Source organism: Scyliorhinus torazame, chromosome 9, assembly GCF_047496885.1.
Source record: "Scyliorhinus torazame isolate Kashiwa2021f chromosome 9, sScyTor2.1, whole genome shotgun sequence".
NCBI classification, from domain to species: domain Eukaryota; kingdom Metazoa; phylum Chordata; class Chondrichthyes; order Carcharhiniformes; family Scyliorhinidae; genus Scyliorhinus; species Scyliorhinus torazame.
The window spans coordinates 27,546,899-27,569,218 of NC_092715.1; the positions used below are offsets into that span (position 1 = coordinate 27,546,899).

At 44.6% G+C, this 22,320-nt stretch overlaps 1 protein-coding gene across 3 annotated transcripts in view; it reads right to left on the bottom strand.

Moving 5' to 3' along the window:
* Positions 1–22,320, bottom strand: part of LOC140429131 (serine/threonine-protein kinase Nek1-like) — a 186,034-nt gene that overhangs the window by 66,438 nt on the left and 97,276 nt on the right. For 2 of the 3 annotated variants that reach the window (XM_072515740.1, XM_072515739.1), the window contains 3 exons: positions 11,876–11,959; positions 10,657–10,716; positions 9,021–9,098 (listed from right to left, as the gene is read on the bottom strand). In XM_072515740.1, coding sequence (XP_072371841.1) covers positions 10,705–10,716; positions 11,876–11,959 — 96 coding nt within the window. In that variant the 3' untranslated portion in view covers positions 9,021–9,098; positions 10,657–10,704. Of the gene's footprint in view, positions 1–9,020; positions 9,099–10,656; positions 10,717–11,875; positions 11,960–22,320 lie in introns of those variants that run through there. The other variant, XM_072515738.1, reaches the window with a different exon arrangement.

Sequence of the window (22,320 nt, forward strand, 5' to 3'; positions counted from 1 at the left end):
AGATCACCTCTCATTCTTCTAAATTCCAATGAGTAAAGTTCCAACCTGTTTAACCTATGCTTATAAGACAATCCCTCCATACCAGGGATCATCCTAATGAACCTTCTCTGAACCGCCTCCAATGAAATAATATCTTTCCTCAAATAAGGGGACCAAAACTGCTCACAGTGCTCCAGATGTGGTCTCACCCAGTACCTCGTGTGGCTGTAGTAAGATTTCCCGACTCTTATACTCCAAACCCCTTGAAATAAGAGCCAACATTTCATTCTCCTTCCTGATTACCTGCTGCACCGGTGTGCTCGCTTTTTGTGTTTCGTGCACAAGTCCCCCCAAGTCCCTTTGTGTTGCAGCTTTATGCAGTTTCTCTCCATTTAAATAATACTGTTCATTTGTTCTCCCTTCCAAAATGTTCACATTTTCTCACATTATACTCCATTTGCCAACTTTTTCCCACTTACTTAACCTATCAATATCTCTTTGCAAACTGTTCCTATCCCTCTCGAAACCATGAGCACCAAGGTTCTCTGCATTTTCAGCCCTTTCTTGCTGACAGTACCAAACGTGAAAGACACTGCCATGTTTTTGCTCCATACGGTGACCATGCAGGAGAATTACTGATCATCATTCAATATGTTCCACCAATGATTTAAATCTAAAATTCTCATGCTCGTGTCTAAATCCTTGTGACTATTGGCTTCACTCTTCCATAATTCTTACTTTTTGCAACTCCAACTCCCCTCCCCCATTGCACACCTGAACCTTCTTCATCTCACCACCAGAGGCAATGTCATCAGCCACACGGTCTGGAATTTCCAGCTTCCCAATCTTGTTCTCACCCTTTAATATGTGGATACTGTTATTCTGGTATTTAGATGCAGAATCTGAAATTTAAAATACTATAGAACATGGCAGGTCAGTCGATCTGGCTTATAAGACTAGCCCAATTTTCCAGCTCCAATCATCATGGCAGGGATTCTCCGAGCCTGCGCTCCAAAATCGCGCTTGGTGCAGGGCCAGAGAATGGGGCCTCTGAACCACGATCGGGTCAGACGCCGGGACACGAACCTCCGGCGACTGTAGAATCGGCGCCAATCGCGCGCGGTCGGGGCCCGTTGAAAGAGGCCCCCGCGGCGATTATCCGCAGTGGACCGGCCGGCCGAGTTCCCACCGGAATGGTTCACGTATGGTTCCACCCGCCGGGAGCTCGGCATCGCAGCTGCGGTGGCCGTTCTGGTGGGACGCGGGGGGGGGGGGGGGTCCACAACGACCAGGCCCGCGATCGGGGGTCACCGATCGGTTGGGGGGGGTCCTACCTTCTTCTGCGCCGGCCCGCTGTGTGGCTCCGCCATGTCACGTGGCGCTGGCGCAAAAGCGGCTGCCACATGCATGCAATGCAGGGCTCCATACGGCAGCTGGAGCAGCGCGGAGCACGCCAGCGCCGTGCTGGCCCGCTGTGGGCCAGGGAATCGCTGGGCCAAGAGGCCAGTTGACACCGGCGTGAAACACTCCGGTGTTTGCGCCGGCGTCAAGACTTGGCCGCGTTTTTGGAGAATCCCGGCCCATGTTTCTGCATCTACTCAGATGCGTAGAAGTTGAAGACATTAAGCTTAGGACAGTTTAAGACCAAGCAGATCCCAAGGCCAGGATTTTGTGGCTCTCCTGCCCAGCAGGATATTTACAGTCCCGACAAACTGAATGGAGATTTAAATGGCTCGCTGCATCCGCTGGGAGGAGAAATGCCACAACGTGGCCATAAAACTCTGGCCCGGTGGTGAATGACGAACAGAAATCAAACTTCCAACAAAACAAATGAAGTGCAAAGCTGGTTTCAAGCTAGAAAAGTAATAACATTTGCCAACTCATCAAATAACTGAGGCAGCAAGGGAGTCTGGTATGAGTGAGTGAAAGACTTGTGTGCACAGAGGAAGAACAAATCTGCTCTGAAGAAGATGCCCAAGGCCAAATGTGCCATGAGAACAGGGACCAGTCACTGGTCAGAGCTTAAGCACTTTTGTGAGGGCCACGAAGAATCCAGCACGAGTTTCAAGGATACAAAGAAATAACATTTATTTAACAGCAGCAACCTCGCTTGCTGCTTACTCCTTCCTGCTGGTTCCAAACTGGCCAGCTTTATTTATACAGAGAGTCTGCTAATGATTTCTCCCCCCCCCATTGGGGAAGCTCATACTCCCACAGGATTGTGGGATTGTCATTCGTCCCCAGCCAATGGTAAGCAGGCAGGTAACAAGCACATATTGGAATAAGTCCTTAAAAGACCATCAGAACGATTACATTGTCACCAGAAATGCAATACACACACTTACATGGGCCAAATCAAACTCTCAAGTCCAGCAACGGTTTCAGAGCAACAGCGAGTTAGTATGGAAGCTTTATGAAATGAAAATGTGTTGCAGCTGAAGACCAAGATTGCTCAGAAATCACCAAAAGTCACTTTGAAATGGCACCCACCCAACCTGACACCAGTGGTTCACATTTTATACTTGTCATAAGTCAAGACCCGCTTTTGGAATGGTATTCAGAGGCTTCAAAGGCCAACTTATACATGATATCTACGGCAAGAGAGTTTCAAAAACATACAGCATTCCAGACAGCATGTCAGAGAAAAGGCAGATTATGAAATGCTTTACCCAGTATGTTAATTTTTTGTTCTATCAGATATTGAACAACCCTGTCATATTTCAGTATGTTCAGTTTTCAAAGCTTAATGCTGAAACTTCACGACTCAATTATTTTTATTTAATCAAGCATATCCTACAAAGGAGTTATATTTCTGTGAAGAAGATTACTTCAAATTCAAGAAATTATTAAAAAATTGCTTCAGTTTATTCTTTTGTTAACGACAATACACTGACAACCCTACAGGGCTTAGCCTATTATCTCTTACAATGGACCACAGAAAAGGGATTAGGCTTGGAATTCCAGTGCATGAGCTGAGGCGGCTCTGGAAAATCTCCAAACATTAGTTGAGTAAAAAACTACTTCATCACCTTGAGTGATGAAGAAAACTCAGTTCCACAAGTGGTTCAGCTTTCACTGAATTTGCAAACAATAAAAGGAAACAGTTTCTCAATCTTAGCTGACAAATTTGCCTTGCCACAGGGAGTTAATGAGAACAGGCATGGAATTCTTGCATACAACTCAACAGTTGGTGAGGAAGCTACATTTACAGATTTGGGAATAGGCAGTCTGCCTACTGTCCAACAGTGTCTGGTGAAGGGATTATAGGTGGGTGGAAACGACAAATAACAATTGAATACAATGACAAAATAGAAGAACAAAAGAAATGCTGGGAAAACCCAACAAGTCAGGCAGCATCTGTGAAGGTGAACAGAGTTTACTCTTCAGAATTCATTAGGACTGAGGAAAGATGAAAAATGCAAGAGCTTTTAAGCTAATGGAAGGGGGAGGAGCTAGGAGGAACAACGGTAAAAATCTGTGATAAGCGTGCAGGTCAGGGAATATTAAACAACAAAATTTCATGATGCAAAGTCAAAGAGAATTGGAATGGGTCTACTAAACAAACAGAAGTTGCTTCCAAATAAGCCATGAATGCCAGAAAAAAAAACACCTGAATGCAACAAGGGATAAAGAAACAAACAAGACAAGGCAAAAAGAGCAAAACTAAACAAAAACACATTTAAACAAGATGGAGGCAACGTTAAGTTGTTGAAATTGACGTGAATCAGTGCCAAAATTACGGAGACAAATATTTGAAGTTGATACTGGTTGAGGGAACTGGCCAGGAGACTAATGGATGTTTCTGCTCTTCTGAAAATAATAGCATAGGATCTTTTTACAATGACCTAAATGGGCATTTGGACCCACCGCAGCTCTGCAAGTTTCAGAAGGAGGGCTGTCCCCATTAATGGGATACAAATGAGGCTCACGCTAACCTCTGGTGGCTTTTCAAACCTGCCATGGAGGGTACGAGTGGGAGATCCTGCTGTAAATCATATTATGGCTGTAATATCAGACATGATTGAATGGCAGAGCAGGCTCGAAGGGCCTCGTGGCCTAATTCGGCTCATAGGTCTTGAGGTGGTACTGGGCCCACCCAGTCATACTCCATTCACTCACTCACCCCCCCCCCCCCAGTCAGACGCTACTCATCTCCTTCTCTTCCTTCCCTCCCCACCCCAACACACTAGTGGGGGGCTTGGGAGAATTCCGGCCATTGTATTTGGCCTGGTTCTCACTTGATTAATTCACCATACATACATCGATTTTGTGACTGACTCCTGGCTAAAAGTTAACAGAACACTTTGGTATGCCAAATAGAACATTGGAGAGGGTGGAAGAACTCCAGGCCTGCCACATGCAGAGAAACAAAATAAGAATGTGTTGGGCCCCAATGCACGTGTAGCGATGAAGGCCGGAATGATTTTTAAAATTTGGCTATTTTTGGCACAAAACCTGGAGTGACTCCCGCTGGCCCTATTGGTGCAATCAAGATCAAAATAGTCAAACATGGGGGAGGACAACATTTTTCATGAGAAAAACATTGCACCCAGATTTACCCGCCCCAGAGTCATCTGAGCAGGTCAATCAAGGGGAACTGCAGTTAAACTACTCCACAGCACTTGATCACAGTCTAGCAAAGATGATGGCTTGGCTTCTAGAAAGCCAGCACTGAGGTTCATTGAGGTTCATCCTAACCTGGATGATGGATGTTGTGGAGAAGAAAAATGCAACCTTGGACCTCCATGCGGGAAGGAGACCCTCAAAACCCAGCCTGGGTGGCTGTGGCCACTCTGGTGAGTGCCAGGACTCTCTAGACGATGGGGTGCAGTACCAGCAAAAAGAAAAGTGCCCGCCCCCATGGTGCCGGTGGGGTACAGTGTAAAAAAGGTAAATGCCCTCCTCCACGCTGCCAGGGTAAGTGCTGCTCATTTTATCTCACCACTCTCTCACTCACACACCCCTCGCTATGCCACTTGGACAACAATACTCAAAACTCCCACTCATGTCTCCATCATCCCGAGATTCATCTCATCATTTGCCCCTGCTCACACGCAGCGCCCACACATTGTAGACATCAGTGTCATCTGACCCACACGCAGTCGGTTTACAACCTGCCTCCCAGCAAGAGAAGCTGGCTTGCAGCTGCTGCAAAATAGGCTGAACTCCAGATCTTCACACCTTTCAAGGAGAACCATCTGGAGCTAACAGGCGAGGAACAGGAGCAGGCCTTTGCGACGATCGAAAAATGAGGCAGGCGCCTCTGCACCTCAACCATTTCACCATTATAATATGGCACCCAGACACAATGGTGGACTACATGCCATCCAGGCCTGCCCTGTCCCGGAATACAACACAATACACCCGGGTGTATAATTCATAAGGTTGAGGACGGAAGACTTAGAACATAGAACATTACAGCGCAGTACAGGCCCTTCGGCCCTCGATGATGCGCCAACCTGTGAAACCACTCTAAAACCCATCTACAATATTCCTTTATCATCCATGTGTCTATCCAATGACCATTTGAATGTCCTTAGTGTTGGCGAGTCCACTACTGTTGCAGGCAGGGCATTCCACGCCCTTACTACTCTCCGAGTAAAGAACCTACCTCTGACATCTGTCCTATATCTACCTCCCCTCAATTTAAAGCTATGTCCCCCTCATGCTAGGCATCACCATCTGGGGGAAAAGGCTCTCACTGTCCACCCTGTCCAATCCTCTGATCATCTTGTATGCCTCAATTAAGTCACCTCTTAACCTTCTTCACTCTAACGAAAACAGCCTCAAGTCCCTCAGCCTTTCCTCATAAGATCTGTCCCCCATACCAGGCAACATTCTGGTAAATCTCCTCTGCACCCTTTCCAATGCTTCCACATCCTTCCTATAATGCGACGACCAGAATTGCACGCAATACTCCAAATGCGGCCGCACCAGAGTTTTGTACAGCTGCAACATGACCTCATGGCTCCGAAACTCAATCCCTCTACCAAGAAAAACTAACACACTGTACGCCTTCTTAACAACCCTCTCAACCTGGGTGGCAACTTTCAGGGATCTTTGTACATGGACACCGAGATCTCTCTGCTCATTCACTCTGCCAAGAAACTTACCATTAGCCCAGTACTGTGTCTTCCTGTTATTCCTTCCAAAACGAATCACCTCACACTTTTCTGCATTAAACTCCATTTGCCACATCTCAGCCCAGCGCTGCAGCTTATCCATGTCCCTCTGTAACTTGTAACATCCTTCCGCACTATCCACAACTCCACCGACTTTAGTGTCATCTGCAAATTTACTCACCCATCCTTCTACGCCCTCCTCCAGGTCATTTCATAGAATCATAGAATTTACAGTGCAGAAGGAGGCCATTCGGCCCATCGAGTCTGCACCGGCTCCTGGAAAGAGCCCCCTACCCAAGGTCAACACCTCCACCCTATCCCCATAACCCAGCAACCCCACCCAACACTAAGGGCAATTTTGGACACTAAGGGCAATTTAGCATGGCCAATCCACCTAACCTGCACATCTTTGGACTGTGGGAGGAAACCGGAGCACCCGGAGGAAACCCATGCACACACGGGGAGGATGTGCAGACTCCGCACAGACAGTGACCCAAGCCGGAATCGAACCTGGGACCCTGGAGCTGTGAAGCAATTGTGCTAGCCACATTGCTACCGTGCTGCCCCTTTGTTTATAAAGATTACAAACAGCAGTGGCCCTAAAACAAATCCTTGTGGCACACCACTAGTAACTGGACTCCAGTCTGAACATTTCCCATCAAGAACCACCCTTTGTCTTCTTCCAGCTAGCCAATTTCTAATCCAAATTGCTAAATCACCCTGAATCCCATGCCTCTGTATTTTCTGCAGTAGCCTACCGTGGGGAACCTTATCAAACGCTTTACTGAAATCCATATACACCACATTAACTGCTTTACCCTCATCCACCTGATTGGTCACCTTCTCAAAGAACTCAATAAGGTTTGTGAGGCACGACCTACCCGTCACAAAACCGTGTTGACTATCTCTAATCAAATTATTCCTTTCCAGATGATTATACATCCTATCTCTTATAAACCTTTCCAAGATTTTGCCTACAACAGAAGTAAGACTCACTGGTCTATAGTTACCGGGGTTGTCTCTACTCCCCTTTTTGAACAAGGGGACAACTTTGGCTATCCTTCAGTCTTCTGGCACTATTCCTGGAGACAAAGATGACTTAAAGATCAAAGCCAAAGGCTCAGCAATCTCCTCCCTAGCTTCCCAGAGAATCCTAGGATAAATCCCATCCGGCCGAGGGGACTTATCTATTTTCACACTTTCCAGAATTGCTAACACCTCCTCCTTATGAACCTCAAGCCCTACTAGTCTAGTAGCCTGAATCTCAGTATTCTCCTCGACAACAATGTCTTTTTTCTGTGTGAATACTGACAAAAAATATTCATTTAGCACCTCTCCTATCTCCTCGGCCTCCACGCACAACTTCCCACTACTGTCCTTGACTGGCCCTACTCTTACGCTAATCATTCTTTTATTCCTGACATATCTATAGAAAGCCTTAGGGTTATCCTTGATCCTACCTGCCAAAGACCGCTCATGTCCCCTCCTGGCTCTTCTTCGCTCTCTCTTTAAGTCCTTCCTAGCTAACTTGTAACTCTCGAGCGCCCTAACTGTACCTTCATGTCTCATCTTTACATAAGCCTCCTTCTTCCTCTTGACAAGTGTTTTGACTGCTTTAGTAAACCACGGTTCCCTTGCCCGACCAATTCCTCCCTGCCTGACAGGTACATACTTATCAAGGACACGCAGTAGCCGTTCCTTGAACAAGCTCCACATTTCCATTGTGCCCATCCCCTGCAGTTTTCCTCTCCATCCGATGCATCCCAAGTCTTGCCTCATCGCATCATAATTACCTTTCTCCCAGATAGAACTCTTGCCCTGCGGTATACACCTATCCCTTTCCATCACTAAAGTCAACGTAATCGAATTGTGGTCACTATCACCAAAGTGCTCACCTACCTCCAAATCTAACACCTGTCCAGGTTCATTACCCAGTACCAAATCCAATATGGCCTCGCCTCTCGTTGGCCTATCTACATACTGTGTCAGGAAACCCTCCTGCACACATAGGACAAAAACGGACCCATCTAAAGTACTCGAACTATAGCGTTTCCACTCAATATTTGGAAAGTTAAAGTCCCCAATAACAACTACCCTGTTGCTTTCGCTCCTATCCAGAATCATCTTTGCAATCCTTTCCTCTACATCTCTTGAACTTTTCGGAGGCCTTTGAAAACCCCTAGCAGGGTGACCTCTCCTTTCCTGTTTCTATACTACCTCAGCCCATACTACCTCAGTGGACGAGTCCTCATCAAACGTCCTTTCTGCCACCGTAATACTGTCCTTGACTAACAATGCCACCCCTCCCCCTCTTTTACCACCTTCCCTGAGCTTCCTGAAATATCTAAACCCCGGCACCTGCAACAACCATTCCTGTCCCTGCTCTATCCATGTCTCCGAAATGGCCACAACATCAAAGTCCCAGGTACCAACCCATGCCGCAGGTTCACCCACCTTATTCCGGATGCTCCTGGCATTGAAGAAGACACACTTTAAACCACATTCCTGCCTGCCGGTACACTTCTGCAACTTTGAAACCTTACTCATGACCTCACTACTCTCAACCTCCTGTATACTGGAGCGACAATTCAGGTTCCCAAGCCCCTGCTTGGCATGCTTTCCCGGCAGCCTCCGCAGAGGGAAACACTCCACGTTCCCACCCACCCCTGGCCCTTGGAGTCAAAATGGGAGAATTCCACCCACTAAGAGGAAACTATGCCTGGCAAACGAGAATATGAGAATAGCATGGTAGTGAAACCAAAACAATGTTCCCAAAATTGAGCTTCTATAGGAGGCGCGTTGGTTTTGGAAGTACTTGTGTAATGTGGAGCAAACGGTGGGTCAGCCACAAAGTTTTTACTTGTCGTCTCAAGTGATTCATGTTTACAGTCAGTTTCCAAAGAAGCTGACTGATCTTACCTTCAGTGCCTCAATTTTCTTACGCTTTAGTTCAGTCTCATCACTGGATTCCTGTCCATCTGAGCCATCACTGTCACACTAAAGAATGATATGGATAAAACAAGTTACACTATTGCATTAGATTCCAAAACATTAACTGGTCTTAATTACATTAACAGCTAATTGATTAGTGTTGCATATCCTATTAATACCTCAAGTCATGGACATGGTCTACAAGTATAAATACTTCCAACACACATGCCTTTTGGTTTATTACCCAGTACCAAACGACAACTCAGCATCTTCAATGCTGTAAAATACCCCAAGCCCATATCACAGGAGTGTTATCACACATAATCTGGCCTGAGGAGGTATTAGGACAAGTGACCAAAAGCTTGGTCTAAGAGGTGGGTTTTGAAAAGCATCTTAAAGGAGAGAAAGATAGAGCTGCAGACATTCAGGCAGGGAATTCCAGAGCTTAGGGCCATACCTGAAGGCATGGCCACTAATTATGACAACCAAACATCAGTGTCACAACTATTTTCCTCAAGACGCTTAAGGATGATCTGTGTTCAACGGCTCTGGTCAGTGCTGACAGAGAAACAGATGATAAATAAGTTGTTTAACAATGAAAACTTATTTGGCTAACAAAACTAAATGTAAAAAAGTGTGCTATTTTCAGAATGCTGCTCGAGTGATTGGTGAAGCATCCATTAAATGTGCAGAAGTACAGGACAGGCTGGTATCATTTCAATATTTCTAGATATAGTTGGGTGGTTCAGAGAACAGTGGTTCAACACCCCCCCCCCCCTCCCCTCAACATGGTCAAGCTTTTCCAATGAATCCCTTCTTATGCTATTCATTTGCAAGAATTATACATAGAAACATATGTAGAAAATAGAAGCAGGAGGAGGCTATTCCGCCCTTCTAGCATGCTTGGCAATTCATTATGATCAATACCCTGATTCCTGCCTTCCCCCCCATATCCCTTGACCCCTTTAGTCCCAAGAGCTACATCCAATTTCTTCTTGAAATTACACAATGTTTTAGCCTAAACCATTTTGTGGTTGTGAATTCCACAAATGCAACACTCTCTAGTGAAGAAATTTCTCCTCATCTCAATCCCCAAAAGGTTTACCCCTTATCCTCAAACTATGACACCTAGTTCTGGACTCCCCCATAATTGGGAACATTCTTTCTGAATCTACCTGGTCTAATCCTGTTAGAATTTCATAAGCTTCTAGGAGATCCCCCCTCACTCTTCTAAACTCCAATGAATATAATGCTACCCGACTTAGTCTCTTCTCATATGACAATCCCGCCATCTCAGGAATCAGTTGGTAAACCTTTGCTGCACTCCCTCCATAGCAAGAACATCCTTCCTCAGATAAGGGCACCAAAATTGCACACAATACTTCAGGTGTGCCCTCACCAATACTCAATACAATTGCAGTAAAACATCCCTATTCCGATGCTCAAATCCTTGAAGGTCAATGTACCATTCGCCTTCTTTACTGATGCACGAGGACACCCAAGGTAACTCCGAGTACCCAGCTCGCTCAATTTACACCTATTCAAATAATAATCTGTCTTCCTATTTTTACTACCTCACATTTATCCACGTTATACTGCAACTGCCATGCATATGCCCACTCACTCAGCCTGTCCAAATCCCGCTGAAGAATCTCTGCATCATCCTCACAGTTCACCCAATCATCTGCAAAATGGAAATACTACATTTAGTTCCCTCGTCCAAGTCATTAATATATAATGTGAACAGTTGGGGTCCTAGCACAGATCCCTGCATACCCCGCTAGTCATTGCCAATCAGAAAAAGACCCAATTATTCCAACTTTTTGCTATCTGTCTGCTAACCAGCTTTCTATCCATCTCAAGACACTTACCTTAATCCCATGCGCTTTAACTTAACATAGTAATCTGCAATGCAAGACCTTGTCGAAAGCCTTCTGAAAGTCTAAAGAAACCACATCCACTGGGTCTCCCCGGATGCACTAGTTACACCTTCAATAAATTCCAATAGATTTGTCAAGCATGATTTCCCTTTTGTAAATCCATGCTGACTTTGTCTGATTATACCACTGATTTCCAAATGTTGTGCTATGAAATCCTTAATAATAGATGCTAGTAACTTCCCTATTACCGAAGTTAGGCTCACTGGTCTACAGTTCCCCATTTTCTCTCTACCTCCCTTTTTGAATAGTGGAGTTATGTTAGCTACCGTCCAATCTGCAGGATCCATTCCAGCGTCCAAAGAATTTTGGAAAATGACCACCCGATTTATTATTTCTAGGGACACTTCCTAAAATACTCTGGGAAGAAGGTTCAGGCCCTGGAAATGTATCCGCCTTCAATCCCATTAATTTCCCCAAAACCATTTATTTACTAATGCCAATTTCCTTCAGCTCCTCACTAAAACTTGTGTTATTCAGAACTTCTGGTACATTATTCAGGTCTTCCTTTATGAAGACAAAAGCAAAGTACAAATTAGTTCCTCAGCCATTTTTGTTCCCCATTATGAATCCCCCTGTTTCTGACTGTAAGGAGCCTACATTCATTTTTATCAATCTTTTTCTCTTTATATACCTACAGAAACTTTTACAGTCAGCTTTTATGTTCCCACTACCCTTGGTCTGCCTTTGCTGAATTTTAAACTGTTCCCAATCCACAGGTCTATTGCGTTTTCTTGCTAACTTATATGCCTCTTCTTTGAATCTAATTGTTATCCCATTTAACAATTAATTCCATTTCCAGTTTCTAGATTTATAATTGCCAAACTCAAAATGACGAATATTTTGAGGCCATTATAGACAGCAACAGAAATAGAAACCGCCAATAAGTAGCAACTAAGCACATACCTTTTCTCCTCTAAGTTTCGCTTTAATTTCTTGTCTTTCATTGAAATTCTGAAGTCGTATTTGTCGGAGTCTTGCCAAATACTCCTAATGAAACAAATACATATTAGACCAGAGCTCAAGTTTCTATGTCCTTTTAAAAAAAAGATACTTCACTTCCTAACCGCTTATGATAAGTTTCAATAGAAATGTTTTGCTCTATAATAACAATATACAACTGAGGCACATCCGGGAGGGGGAGACTTACCTGGACAGTGTGTTTCAGGAGGCAGTCACACCTGTCAGAGTAAGTAGTTTAAATCCTGCCAGTGGCCAGGGACAGCAGGGTGTGACTGCAAGTCAGGCAGGGAAAGGGAACCAGCAGTCAGGAACTCAGGAGCCTCAGCCCTTGACCCTGTCCAACAGGTATGAGGCACTTGCTCCCTGTGTGGATGGCGAACAGGGCTGTAGGAAGGATGAGTCAGCAGACCAAGGCACCATGGTTCAGCAGGCCATTCAAGGGGAGGGAGTAAATAGGCAAGTTGTAGTTGTAGGGGATTCGATTATCGGGGGATAGATAGTATCCTTTGTGAGCAGGATAAAGAGTCCCCCATTGTATGTTGCCTGCACGGTGCTAGGGTGCGGGACATCTCTGACCGGCTTGAAAGGACACTGGAGAGGAAGGGGGAAGATTCAGTTGTGGTTCATGTCGGTACCAACAACATAGGCAAGTCTAGAAAAGAGGACCTGTTTAGAGATTATAAAGAGCTAGGATTCAAATTAAAAGACAGGTCCTCAAGGGTCATAATCTCCGGATTACTGCTCGAGCCACGTGCAAATTGGCATAGGGAGGCAAGAATAAGGGAAGTTAACACGTGGCTGAAAGAGTGACTGGGAAAGAGGGGTTCCTTTTCATGGGACACTGGCATCAGTTTTGGGACAGGGGGGACCTATACCGTTGGGATGGTCTTCACCTGAAAAGGTGCTATATTTAAATGCGCGCAGTGTACGGAACAAGGTAGATGAGCTTGTGGCCCAGATTGTGACTGGCAGGTATGATGTGGTAGGCATCACAGAGACGTGGTTGCAGGGGGTTCAGGACTGGCATTTAAATATCCAGGGATTCACAACCTATCGAAAAGACAGAGAGGTGGGCAGAGGGGGCGGGGTTGCCTTGTTAATTAGGAATGAAATTAAATCAATAGCACTAAACGACATAGGGTCAGATGATGTGGAGTCTGTGTGGGTAGAGTTGAGGAACCACAAAGGCAAAAAAACCATAATGGGAGTTATGTACAGGCCTCCTAACAGTGGTCAGGACCAGGGGCACAAAATGCACCGCAAAATAGAAAGTGCATGTCAGAAAGGCAAGGTCACAGTGATCATGGGGGACTTCAATATGCAGGTGGACTGTGTAAATAATGCTGCCAGTGGACCCAAGGAAAGGGAATTCATTGAATGTTTACAGGAGGGCTTTTTGGAACAGCTTGTGATGGAGCCCACGAGGGAACAGGCCATTCTGGACTTAATGTTACGTAATGAGCCAGAATTGATCAAAGATCTTAAAGTAAGGGAACACTTAGGAGGCAGTGATCATAATATGGTAGAATTCAGTCTGCAATTTGAAAGAAAGAAGGTAAAATCAGATGTAAAGGTGTTACAGTTAAATAAAGGTCACTACAGGGGCATGAGGGAGGAACTGACGAAAATCGACTGGGAGCAGAGCCTAGTGGGAAAGACAGTAGAACAGCAATGGCAGGAGTTTCTGGGAGTAATTGAGGACACAGTACAGAGGTTCATCCCAAAGAAAAGAAAGGTTATCAGAGGGGGGATTAGGCAGCCATGGCTGACAAAGGAAGTTAGGGAATGCATCAAAGCAAAAGAGAAAGCCTATAATGTGGCAAAGAGCAGTGGGAAGTCAGAAGATTGGGAAGGCTACAAAAACAAACAGAAGATAACAAAGAGAGAAATAAGGAAAGAGAGGATCAAATATGAAGGTAGGCTAGCCAGTAACATTAGGAATGATAGTAAAAGTTTCTTTAAATACATTAGAAACAAACGGGAGGCAAAAGTAGACATTGGGCCGCTCCAAAATGACGCTGGTAATCTAGTGATGGGAGACAAGGAAATAGCTGAGGAACTAAATAAGTACTTTGCGTCAGTCTTCACAGTAGAAGACATGAGTAATATCCCAACAATTCAAGAGAGTCAGGGGGCAGAGTTGAATATGGTAGCCATCACATAGGAGAAAGTGCTAGAGAAACTAAGAGGTCTAAAAATTGATAAATCTCCAGGCCCAGATGGGCTACATCCTAGAGTTCTAAAGGAGATAGCTGAAGAAATATTGGAGGTGTTAGTTATGGTCTTTCAAAAGTCACTGGAGTCAGGGAAAGTCTCAGAGGATTGGAAAATCGCTGTTGTAACCCCCCTGTTCAAGAAGCGAACAAGGAAAAAGATGGAAAATTATAGGCCAATTAGCCTAACCTCGGTTGTTGGCAAGATTCTAGAATCCATTGTTAAGGGTGAGATTTCTAAATTCTTGGAAGTGCAGGGTCGGATTAGGACAAGTCAGCATGGATTTAGTAAGGGGAGGTCGTGCCTGACAAACCTGTTAAGAGTTCTTTGAAGAGATAACAAATAGGTTAGACCAAGGAGAGCCAATGGATGTTATCTATCTTGACTTCCAAAAGGCCTTTGATAAGGTGCCTCACGGGAGACTGCTGAGTAAAATAAGTGCCCATGGTATTCGAGGCAAGGCACTAACATGGATTGCAGATTGGCTGTCAGGCAGAAGGCAGAGAGTTGGGATAAAAGATTCTTTTTCGGAATGGCAACCGGTGACGAGTGGTGTCCCGCAGGGTTCAGTGTTGGGGCCACACCTGTTCTCTTTATATATTAACGATCTAGATGACAGGACTGGGGGCATTCTGGCTAAGTTTGCCGATGATACAAAGATAGGTGGAGGGGCAGGTAGTATTGTGGAGGTGGGGAGGCTGCAGAAAGATTTAGACAGTTTAGGAGAGTGGTCCAAGAAATGGCTGATGAAATTCAACGTGGGCAAGTGCGAGGTCTTGCACTTTGGAAAAAAGAATAGAGGCATGGACTATTTTCTAAACGGTGACAAAATTCATAATGCTGAAGTGCAAAGGGACTTGGGAGTCCTAGTCCAGGATTCTCTAACAGTAAACTTGCAGGTTGAGTCCGTAATTAAGAAAGCAAATGCAATCTTGTCATTTATCTCAAGAGGCTTGGAATATAAAAGCAGGGATGTACTTCTGAAGCTTTATAAAGCATTAGTTAGGCCCCATTTAGAATACTGTGAGAAATTTTGGGCCCCACACCTCAGGAAGGACATACTGGCACTGGAGCGGGTCCAGCGGAGATTCACACGGATGATCCCAGGAATGGTAGGCCTAACATACGATGAACGTCTGAGGATCCTGGGATTATATTCATTGGAGTTTAGGAGGTTGAGGGGAGATCTAATAGAAACTTACAAAATAATGAATGGCTTAGATAGGGTGGACGTAGGGACGTTGTCTCCATTAGCAGGGGAGACTAGGACCCGGGGGCACAGCCTTAGAATAAAAGGGAGTCACTTTAGAACAGAGATGAGGAGAAATTTCTTCAGCCAGAGAGTGGTGGGTCTGTGGAATTCATTGCCACAGAGGGCGGTGGAGGCCGGGACGTTTAGTGTCTTTAAGACAGAAGTTGATAAATTCTTGATTTCTCGAGGAATTAAGGGCTATGGAGAGAGAGCGGGTAAATGGAGTTGAAATCAGCCATGATTGAATGGTGGAGTGGACTCGATGGGCCGAATGGCCTTATTTCCGCTCCTATGTCTTATGGTCTTATGGTCTAAAGACAGAATAGGATAATTGTGAAATTTCTATTAATTAGCACAAAAGTAAATTGTGTGATTATTGCTCAAACACTTGGGTTTGCTTTTGTTTTCAATTCCTCGAGCCAACAAGCGTCACCAAATGGATGGGTTTCGGGCCCCATTGCAATTCGCTATGATCATTGTGCTCCTCGTTCAGCCACTATACTCATCACCTGAAGAAGGAACTATGTTATTCTCAAAGTCTGAATAAAGATTGTAGACTTCCAGTTAACACAAATACTTTATTCAGAGGGTTTGTTCTGTTTCCAGAGCCCAACTAGATGTAATACAGTCAAGAGGTATCACCAGTGTAACTAAGGTAAACTGCCTATGCTGAGCTGTGTGTATGTGCTGCTGCTCACTAGCCCTGTGCTTCTAAAAGAGGCGGATCCTCCCTTGGGTCAGACCCTTTATACCCGTCTCTGATGCTGCCCTCTAAGTGATGCTGTGGCTGTTACATCTGTGCTCTAGTCCCTGGTGTATGTGCAGATGTATAGATCACTACAGGAACAAGTGGCAAAAAGCTTTACCCCACTGTAAGAATTGGACTAGATTTGCATAAATTTAGAATGCACAATTTACAGTCTATTGGAGAACCAGCAAGAGCCCTCCGATGCATCTGGCCAACAGTCAAGTGCATAGAGCAACATCAGGACTTTAACCCAGTAGTGGGTGGTAGGCCTCCATCTATACATCAGACGAAAGATAAATGCAAAATACTGCAGATACTGGAAACCTGAAATAAAAATAAAGTGCTGGAAAAACGCAACAGGTCTGGCAGCATCTGTGGAGAGAGAAACAGGGTTAACAGTTCGAGTGCAGAACAAGTCTTCTTCTGAAGAAGAGTTGTATTGGACTTGGCAATGGTAACTCTGCTTCTCTCTTCACAGACGCAACTAGACCAGAGTTTTTCCAGCACATCCATCCATCCATGGCCAAATTGTGTATGTAAACTAGTATATCAATTGAAGTGTAGGCAACTATGCATATTAAAGTTTCAATCTAGTATAATTGGACCTGCAGAACATCACTCATACCTTTTAAAACCTTTCGTAAAAAAAAAGCAGAAGTATCTTCCACATCAGAACAAATGACAAAGTGACAATGATGTTTTAGTGCATGCATGCAACAGTGCAAGTTAAGAAATGTGCACTGACTCCACTTTTACAATTTCAAGCATTTGATGGAATTCTGAATATATCGTTTTTTAACAGTTGCACACAGCATTCAACAGAGTTTAAAGTAATTTTGATTTAACGGATTTCAGAAGAGGCAGAAAGAGTATCATTCAAAAAAAAAAAAGGAACTACAATTTTATAATGAGAGCGCTTTAAAAAATGTAATCAGACAAGTATCAGCAAATCACAAAACACCAATGCAAAGCCACAAAGACACTCTGTACAGTTTACTGAAGTAAAAATTAAAAAGATAAATAAGATATTGGCTTAGCAGGAGCAGCAAGCAAAAAGGTAAAAAGCAATGTTTAAAAACACAGGGTAGAAAGCAAAATTGAGAATAAAAGTGAAAGGTTTAAAAAAAAAAAAAAAAATCTTAATTTGACTCTTCAGCCAAATCTCCATGATCACATATTGATGACTTTGTAATGAAGGGAGCAGGCCATCTGGCCAATAAAGTATTTGCCGGATTTGCCTTTCTGATCCCAATGCTCACCAGATCTCTCAATTCTCTCAATTCCCAAGTAATTACCTACGTTCCTTTTGAACACCTCAACTGACTCAGCATCAGTGGCTTCTTAAGCCAACATGCTCCACATTCTTATAAATCTGCATTTGAAGAGGTTTTCCTCAATTCACATTTCACCAGCTTTGTATAAATTCTTTGTTCTGACCTCCACACACCCATTATAAAAGAAGCATTTTGCATCTGTCCTGCTACCAAGGCCTTTGATTATTTTGAAAACTTCTGATCAGATAACCCCATCACTCCCGAATTTCCAGACAACAAAAGCAAATTTTCACACAAGCAGTGGTCAACACTTGTACAAACAGTTGTCCTTCCTTGATTTTATATATTCTATGTCACGAGGTCAATCCAGCACCCAAATAGTCTTTTGATAGCGTTTTGCACCTCTGGTTTGTAATGATTTAGGTACATGGACCATTACAACTTTTAGTGCACCTCTTCCAACAGGCTCTCTGCTTCCCAGTCAGCCTGAATTCCCATTTCCCAACCTTGTACTCAAAACGGCCTACTCACACTGGTGTTGAACGGTCGTCATTTTGGCCACTCTCTCAATCCTATCAATATCCCAGTGCAATTTTCAGTTTGCTTCGTCATGGTTCATTTTACTTCCCGAGCTTATTAATCAATATAAATATAAAGTTCTCCACTCTTTAAAAAAAGGTAAAATGTGGGCACTACAGCAATGGTCACTGAGCACTATTACTTCTCAGTGTCTAGCAATCTCATGATAGCTGTTTCATCCTAGTTCTCAGCTTTATCTCTCTTTACCAATTTCCTATCAAGGTTCCCTCTGATCTTGTTCATCTTTCCCTTGATTGGAACTTCAAATGGAAATATCTTAACGTTCATTCTGCCACAATCAAAGCTTATGAAATGCTACATTTCATAAGGTATTAATATTTAACAGGTTTGATTGGAAACAGATACTTTGCAACTATGCAATAAACTGTTGTTTTTTCGCCGTAAATTCTGAATAAGTACATTACAGCTTCAGATGAGTTTTTTAAAAACATATTTGTTCTCTTGACATGTTAACATTGGCACAACGGTCTCTACTAGCACCCACCTCTTTCTCTCCCCCCCACCCCCCACCACAGACCAAGACCAAGAGTAATAAAGAGGCCAAAACTGCAGAATCCTGCAAGGTCTGACGCATTGAAGCCCCGCCAAATTTAATGGTAGAGTCCAATGAACATCTTATGATCCACCTCCTGCCTGTCCAAAGGGACAGCATGGCCAGCAGTGAGAGGATATGCCAGTGACTACAGGCTGCAGCCAAGGATCAACAGAAGCGATTAGAGTGGGGGTGGAAAGGGAAGATGATCAGCAACTGGAAACTCTGGTAAGGAAGACCCCAAAAGGAATCAGGGACTTTGGGGTGGGGATGACTGGAGTTCGGGAACACGGGACACAAAAGGTTTCCTTGATGGGTCTGAGGAGAGCACTCGGGTTTGTCCTCACCAACTAAGAATGCTGACAAAGAGCCATTTACAAATAATGTGTTGAGTACTTAAAATTCATTCATAGGGCGTGAGCGTCACTGGCAGTGTCAGCATTTATTGCTCATCTCTAATTACCCTCAAGAAGGTGGTGGTGAGCTGCCTTGTACCACTCTAGTCAATGTGGTGTAGGTACCCCACAGTGCTGTTAAGGAGGGAGATCCAGGATTTTGACCCAATACTTGAATATTGCTGGAAAAAGACGTTGTCAATTTATCCTCACAGCTCATTACTTCCGGGTACCTATTGGCCGCCAAGCCCCATCTTATCCAAGACCAGTTTTGCACAACATAAATTGGTCAAATGGTTGGGAGTTGCAACAACCACCTCTGAGCAAACATTCCACATACACAGTGAAGGATCCCTTTGCATTTGCGAAGGCTGCACAGCACTTGTATATCATTAGCAGTGGCGTGTCCATGTGCTCATTTGACGTTGCTAGTCTAGTCACCAATGTACCGCTCCAGGAAGTCATAGCCATTTGCTCTGTAGCACAATATGGCGATCTAGAACTGCAATTAATTTATGAATTCAGCTACTCACACGGTTAGTTCAGTTTTAACATCACGTCTGGCCAAATAGATGGTGTTGCTGTGGGATCCTAGCTAGGCCTAACTCTCGCAAACATATTTGTTGAGTTCTATGACAAACGAGTTCTTGATGGAATGACACCCAACATCCAAACCCTTGCATTTTCCGATATATGACAATACATTTGTTATATTTGAATCCGCAGCTGCTTGTAAGATTTCCTTACACGTCTTAATAGACTCCATCCTATGCTTAAATGGAGCAATCAAATGAACTCCCCTTTTCTTGATGTGCAAATAGAAAAATCTGTCAAGATGCTCTCTACTACTGTCTATCGCAAGCCCACCTTCCCTGGTCAACGTACGCATTGGGATTCCCACAGTTCCATGCTCTATGAGACTGGCCTATTGGCAATCGCATAACTAAGGCCCAAAGCCATTTGTTCAGCGTATAAGCTTGATGTTGAAATAAGGCTCATTAAAGGCATCATGCGAGATGATGGTTTCCTTGATCAGATTACTGCTCGGTGTATTGCGCGCAAACTCATGAATGGGCCAAAGGCCGCCACTTTCGGTCCTGAGAATTATCCGGTCTACCTCAGATTACCCTGGAAAGATTTGTGAGACTAAGTGCTGATGCTGGGACTGAATTGAGTGTTCTATGTGGACGCAAGCAGTGCCAGTCGTGGAGCGATTCAGGGCTAGCATGGGTGCCACGAAGAACGTGAGCAATTCCAATGCATGCCGACCCTCATCCCAGCTAAGGTGATGGCACTGGTTACACTGCAATCCCGTTGATGGGTCAGCTGGGCCAGAGGGTACCGTGGGGTGGGGGTGGGCAGGAGTAATCTATACGCCATCGGCACTAATTTCCCAGTGGGCAGTCAGCAGCGAGCATTGCATACTGTGGTAATGGCGGTTGGCGCCTGGCCACCCGGCACTACAGCCCCCACTACCCTTGATGACCCCCCCCCCTCCCCTTTGCCGGACGTGGCTGACACCCTCCAGCCAACAGCGTGACTGTCAGCATACTATAGCAATGTTGGACACTGTTTGTACCCCTTCCTGCACCCTCAGCAGACAGTTGGTTTCCTGATTTGAAATACCACAAGTGAACCTCGCCGCCGGTAATTCCTCCTGGCCGAGGCGCTGCATCACGGAAAGCCCATTAATGGTTTGCTAACAGCCTTTACTGTACAACTTGAATGTCGATGCCGGCATGCGGCATAGAACGCATTTACGCCACTGTTGAGGGATGGGAGCATTGCATTCTGTTTTCTCTATTTTCGGCTAACGTCAAATTCTCTGCCCAATCACGTTTCACGATTCTGGTGTCGGCCGACTGAGAATCCTGCCCAAGGTATCTCAAAAATTTGAGCAACAGGCGGAGCTGGCTTTTTTACGCTGCTCCAGTAGTAACAGGAGTGGTGTTGGTCATGAACAGACTGCTGCCGTCAAGCCAAAAGGTTGTTCTGCTTATCACACAAATGAGTTGTATATAAATTTCAGTCTGTGAGATGCAAGGCACCAAGGCCACAGACTGATGGTTCTTATCAAACAGCCTGTCACTTCGGCTGTTTGCAACAGGTTAGTTGTCAACCATACCAAACCAGCCAGTGCTTGCAAAACCTCAGAACAGTGTCCAACATTAGATTTAATTCCACAGTAGGATTGCTTCGCAAATGCTGCCCAGATTCTGCTAAGAATTGCACTGACAACCAATTTAAGATCATCAGTTGGGCTCACAGCATGGTGCACTAACACGCATTAGTATATGTAGCTTGGTGCTACAAGCTACATATACTAATGCGCAGGGCTCTGTTCTTTGCAGGCAGAAAGAAAGAACATGCACACATATGGCACCTGTTTCAACTAAACAAAACAGGCGACAAATTCTCTGGTGCATTTCCCATGACAATGCCTCGACCAGAGTAGTCAACCAATGAGCACTCGTGAAGTAAAATGTTATTCCCTTTACATCTGGTATTCCTGAGATGGTCTTGACAATAGGAGGATGAACATTTTCGACAATGAGTCCTTTTTCAGCTATATTCAAGGCCATTACCTTGGAAGCTGGGAGCTACCCACCTCAAGAGGTCAGGCCTCCCCTTTCAAGTGCCAAATTTAAATGTTGTTGCTGAAGTGATCATGGCACCACCTTGGTAATCTGATCCCAATTGCCTTTTGCAGGAGCCTCACATATCCTCAATTATCTACTTTAAAATTTAAAGAGGCAGGGCCACTACGGTTGGGCTGCCTAATATTAAATTCCACCCCACCCAACAACATTGGAACCACTCTGCCGGGCTTTTGTTGAGGGGGGGGGGGGGGGGGGGAAAGAGAGAAAGAGGGGGGCGATGGTGATGTGCTTAATATTCAGATTCACTAGGTTGTTCCCAGGGATGCAGGAATTTTTTTTATGAGGAGGGGCTGAGTAGATTGGGGCTGTACTCATTGGAGTTTAGAAGAATGAGAGGCAACCTTACTGAGGCATACAAGATTCTCAGGGGACTTGAGAGGGGTCGTTTCCCCTTGTGGGGTAGTCTAGGACCAGAAGACAATCTCAGAGCAAGGGGTCACCCATTTAAGATAGAGAGGAGGAGGAATTTCTTCTCTTTGAGGATAGCGAATCTGTGGAATTCTTTACCGCAGAGAGCTTAGGAATGCTCAAGGTTGAGATAGACAGATTTTTTTTTATTTTTTTATAAATCAGTAAAAGAATCAAGGATTATGGGGAAAAGGCGGGAAAGTGGAGTTGAAGACTATCATTTCAGATCAATCATGATCTCAAGTGAATGGCGGAGCAGACACAATGGGCTGAAAGGTCCACTTCTAAGCTCCTACATCTTATGG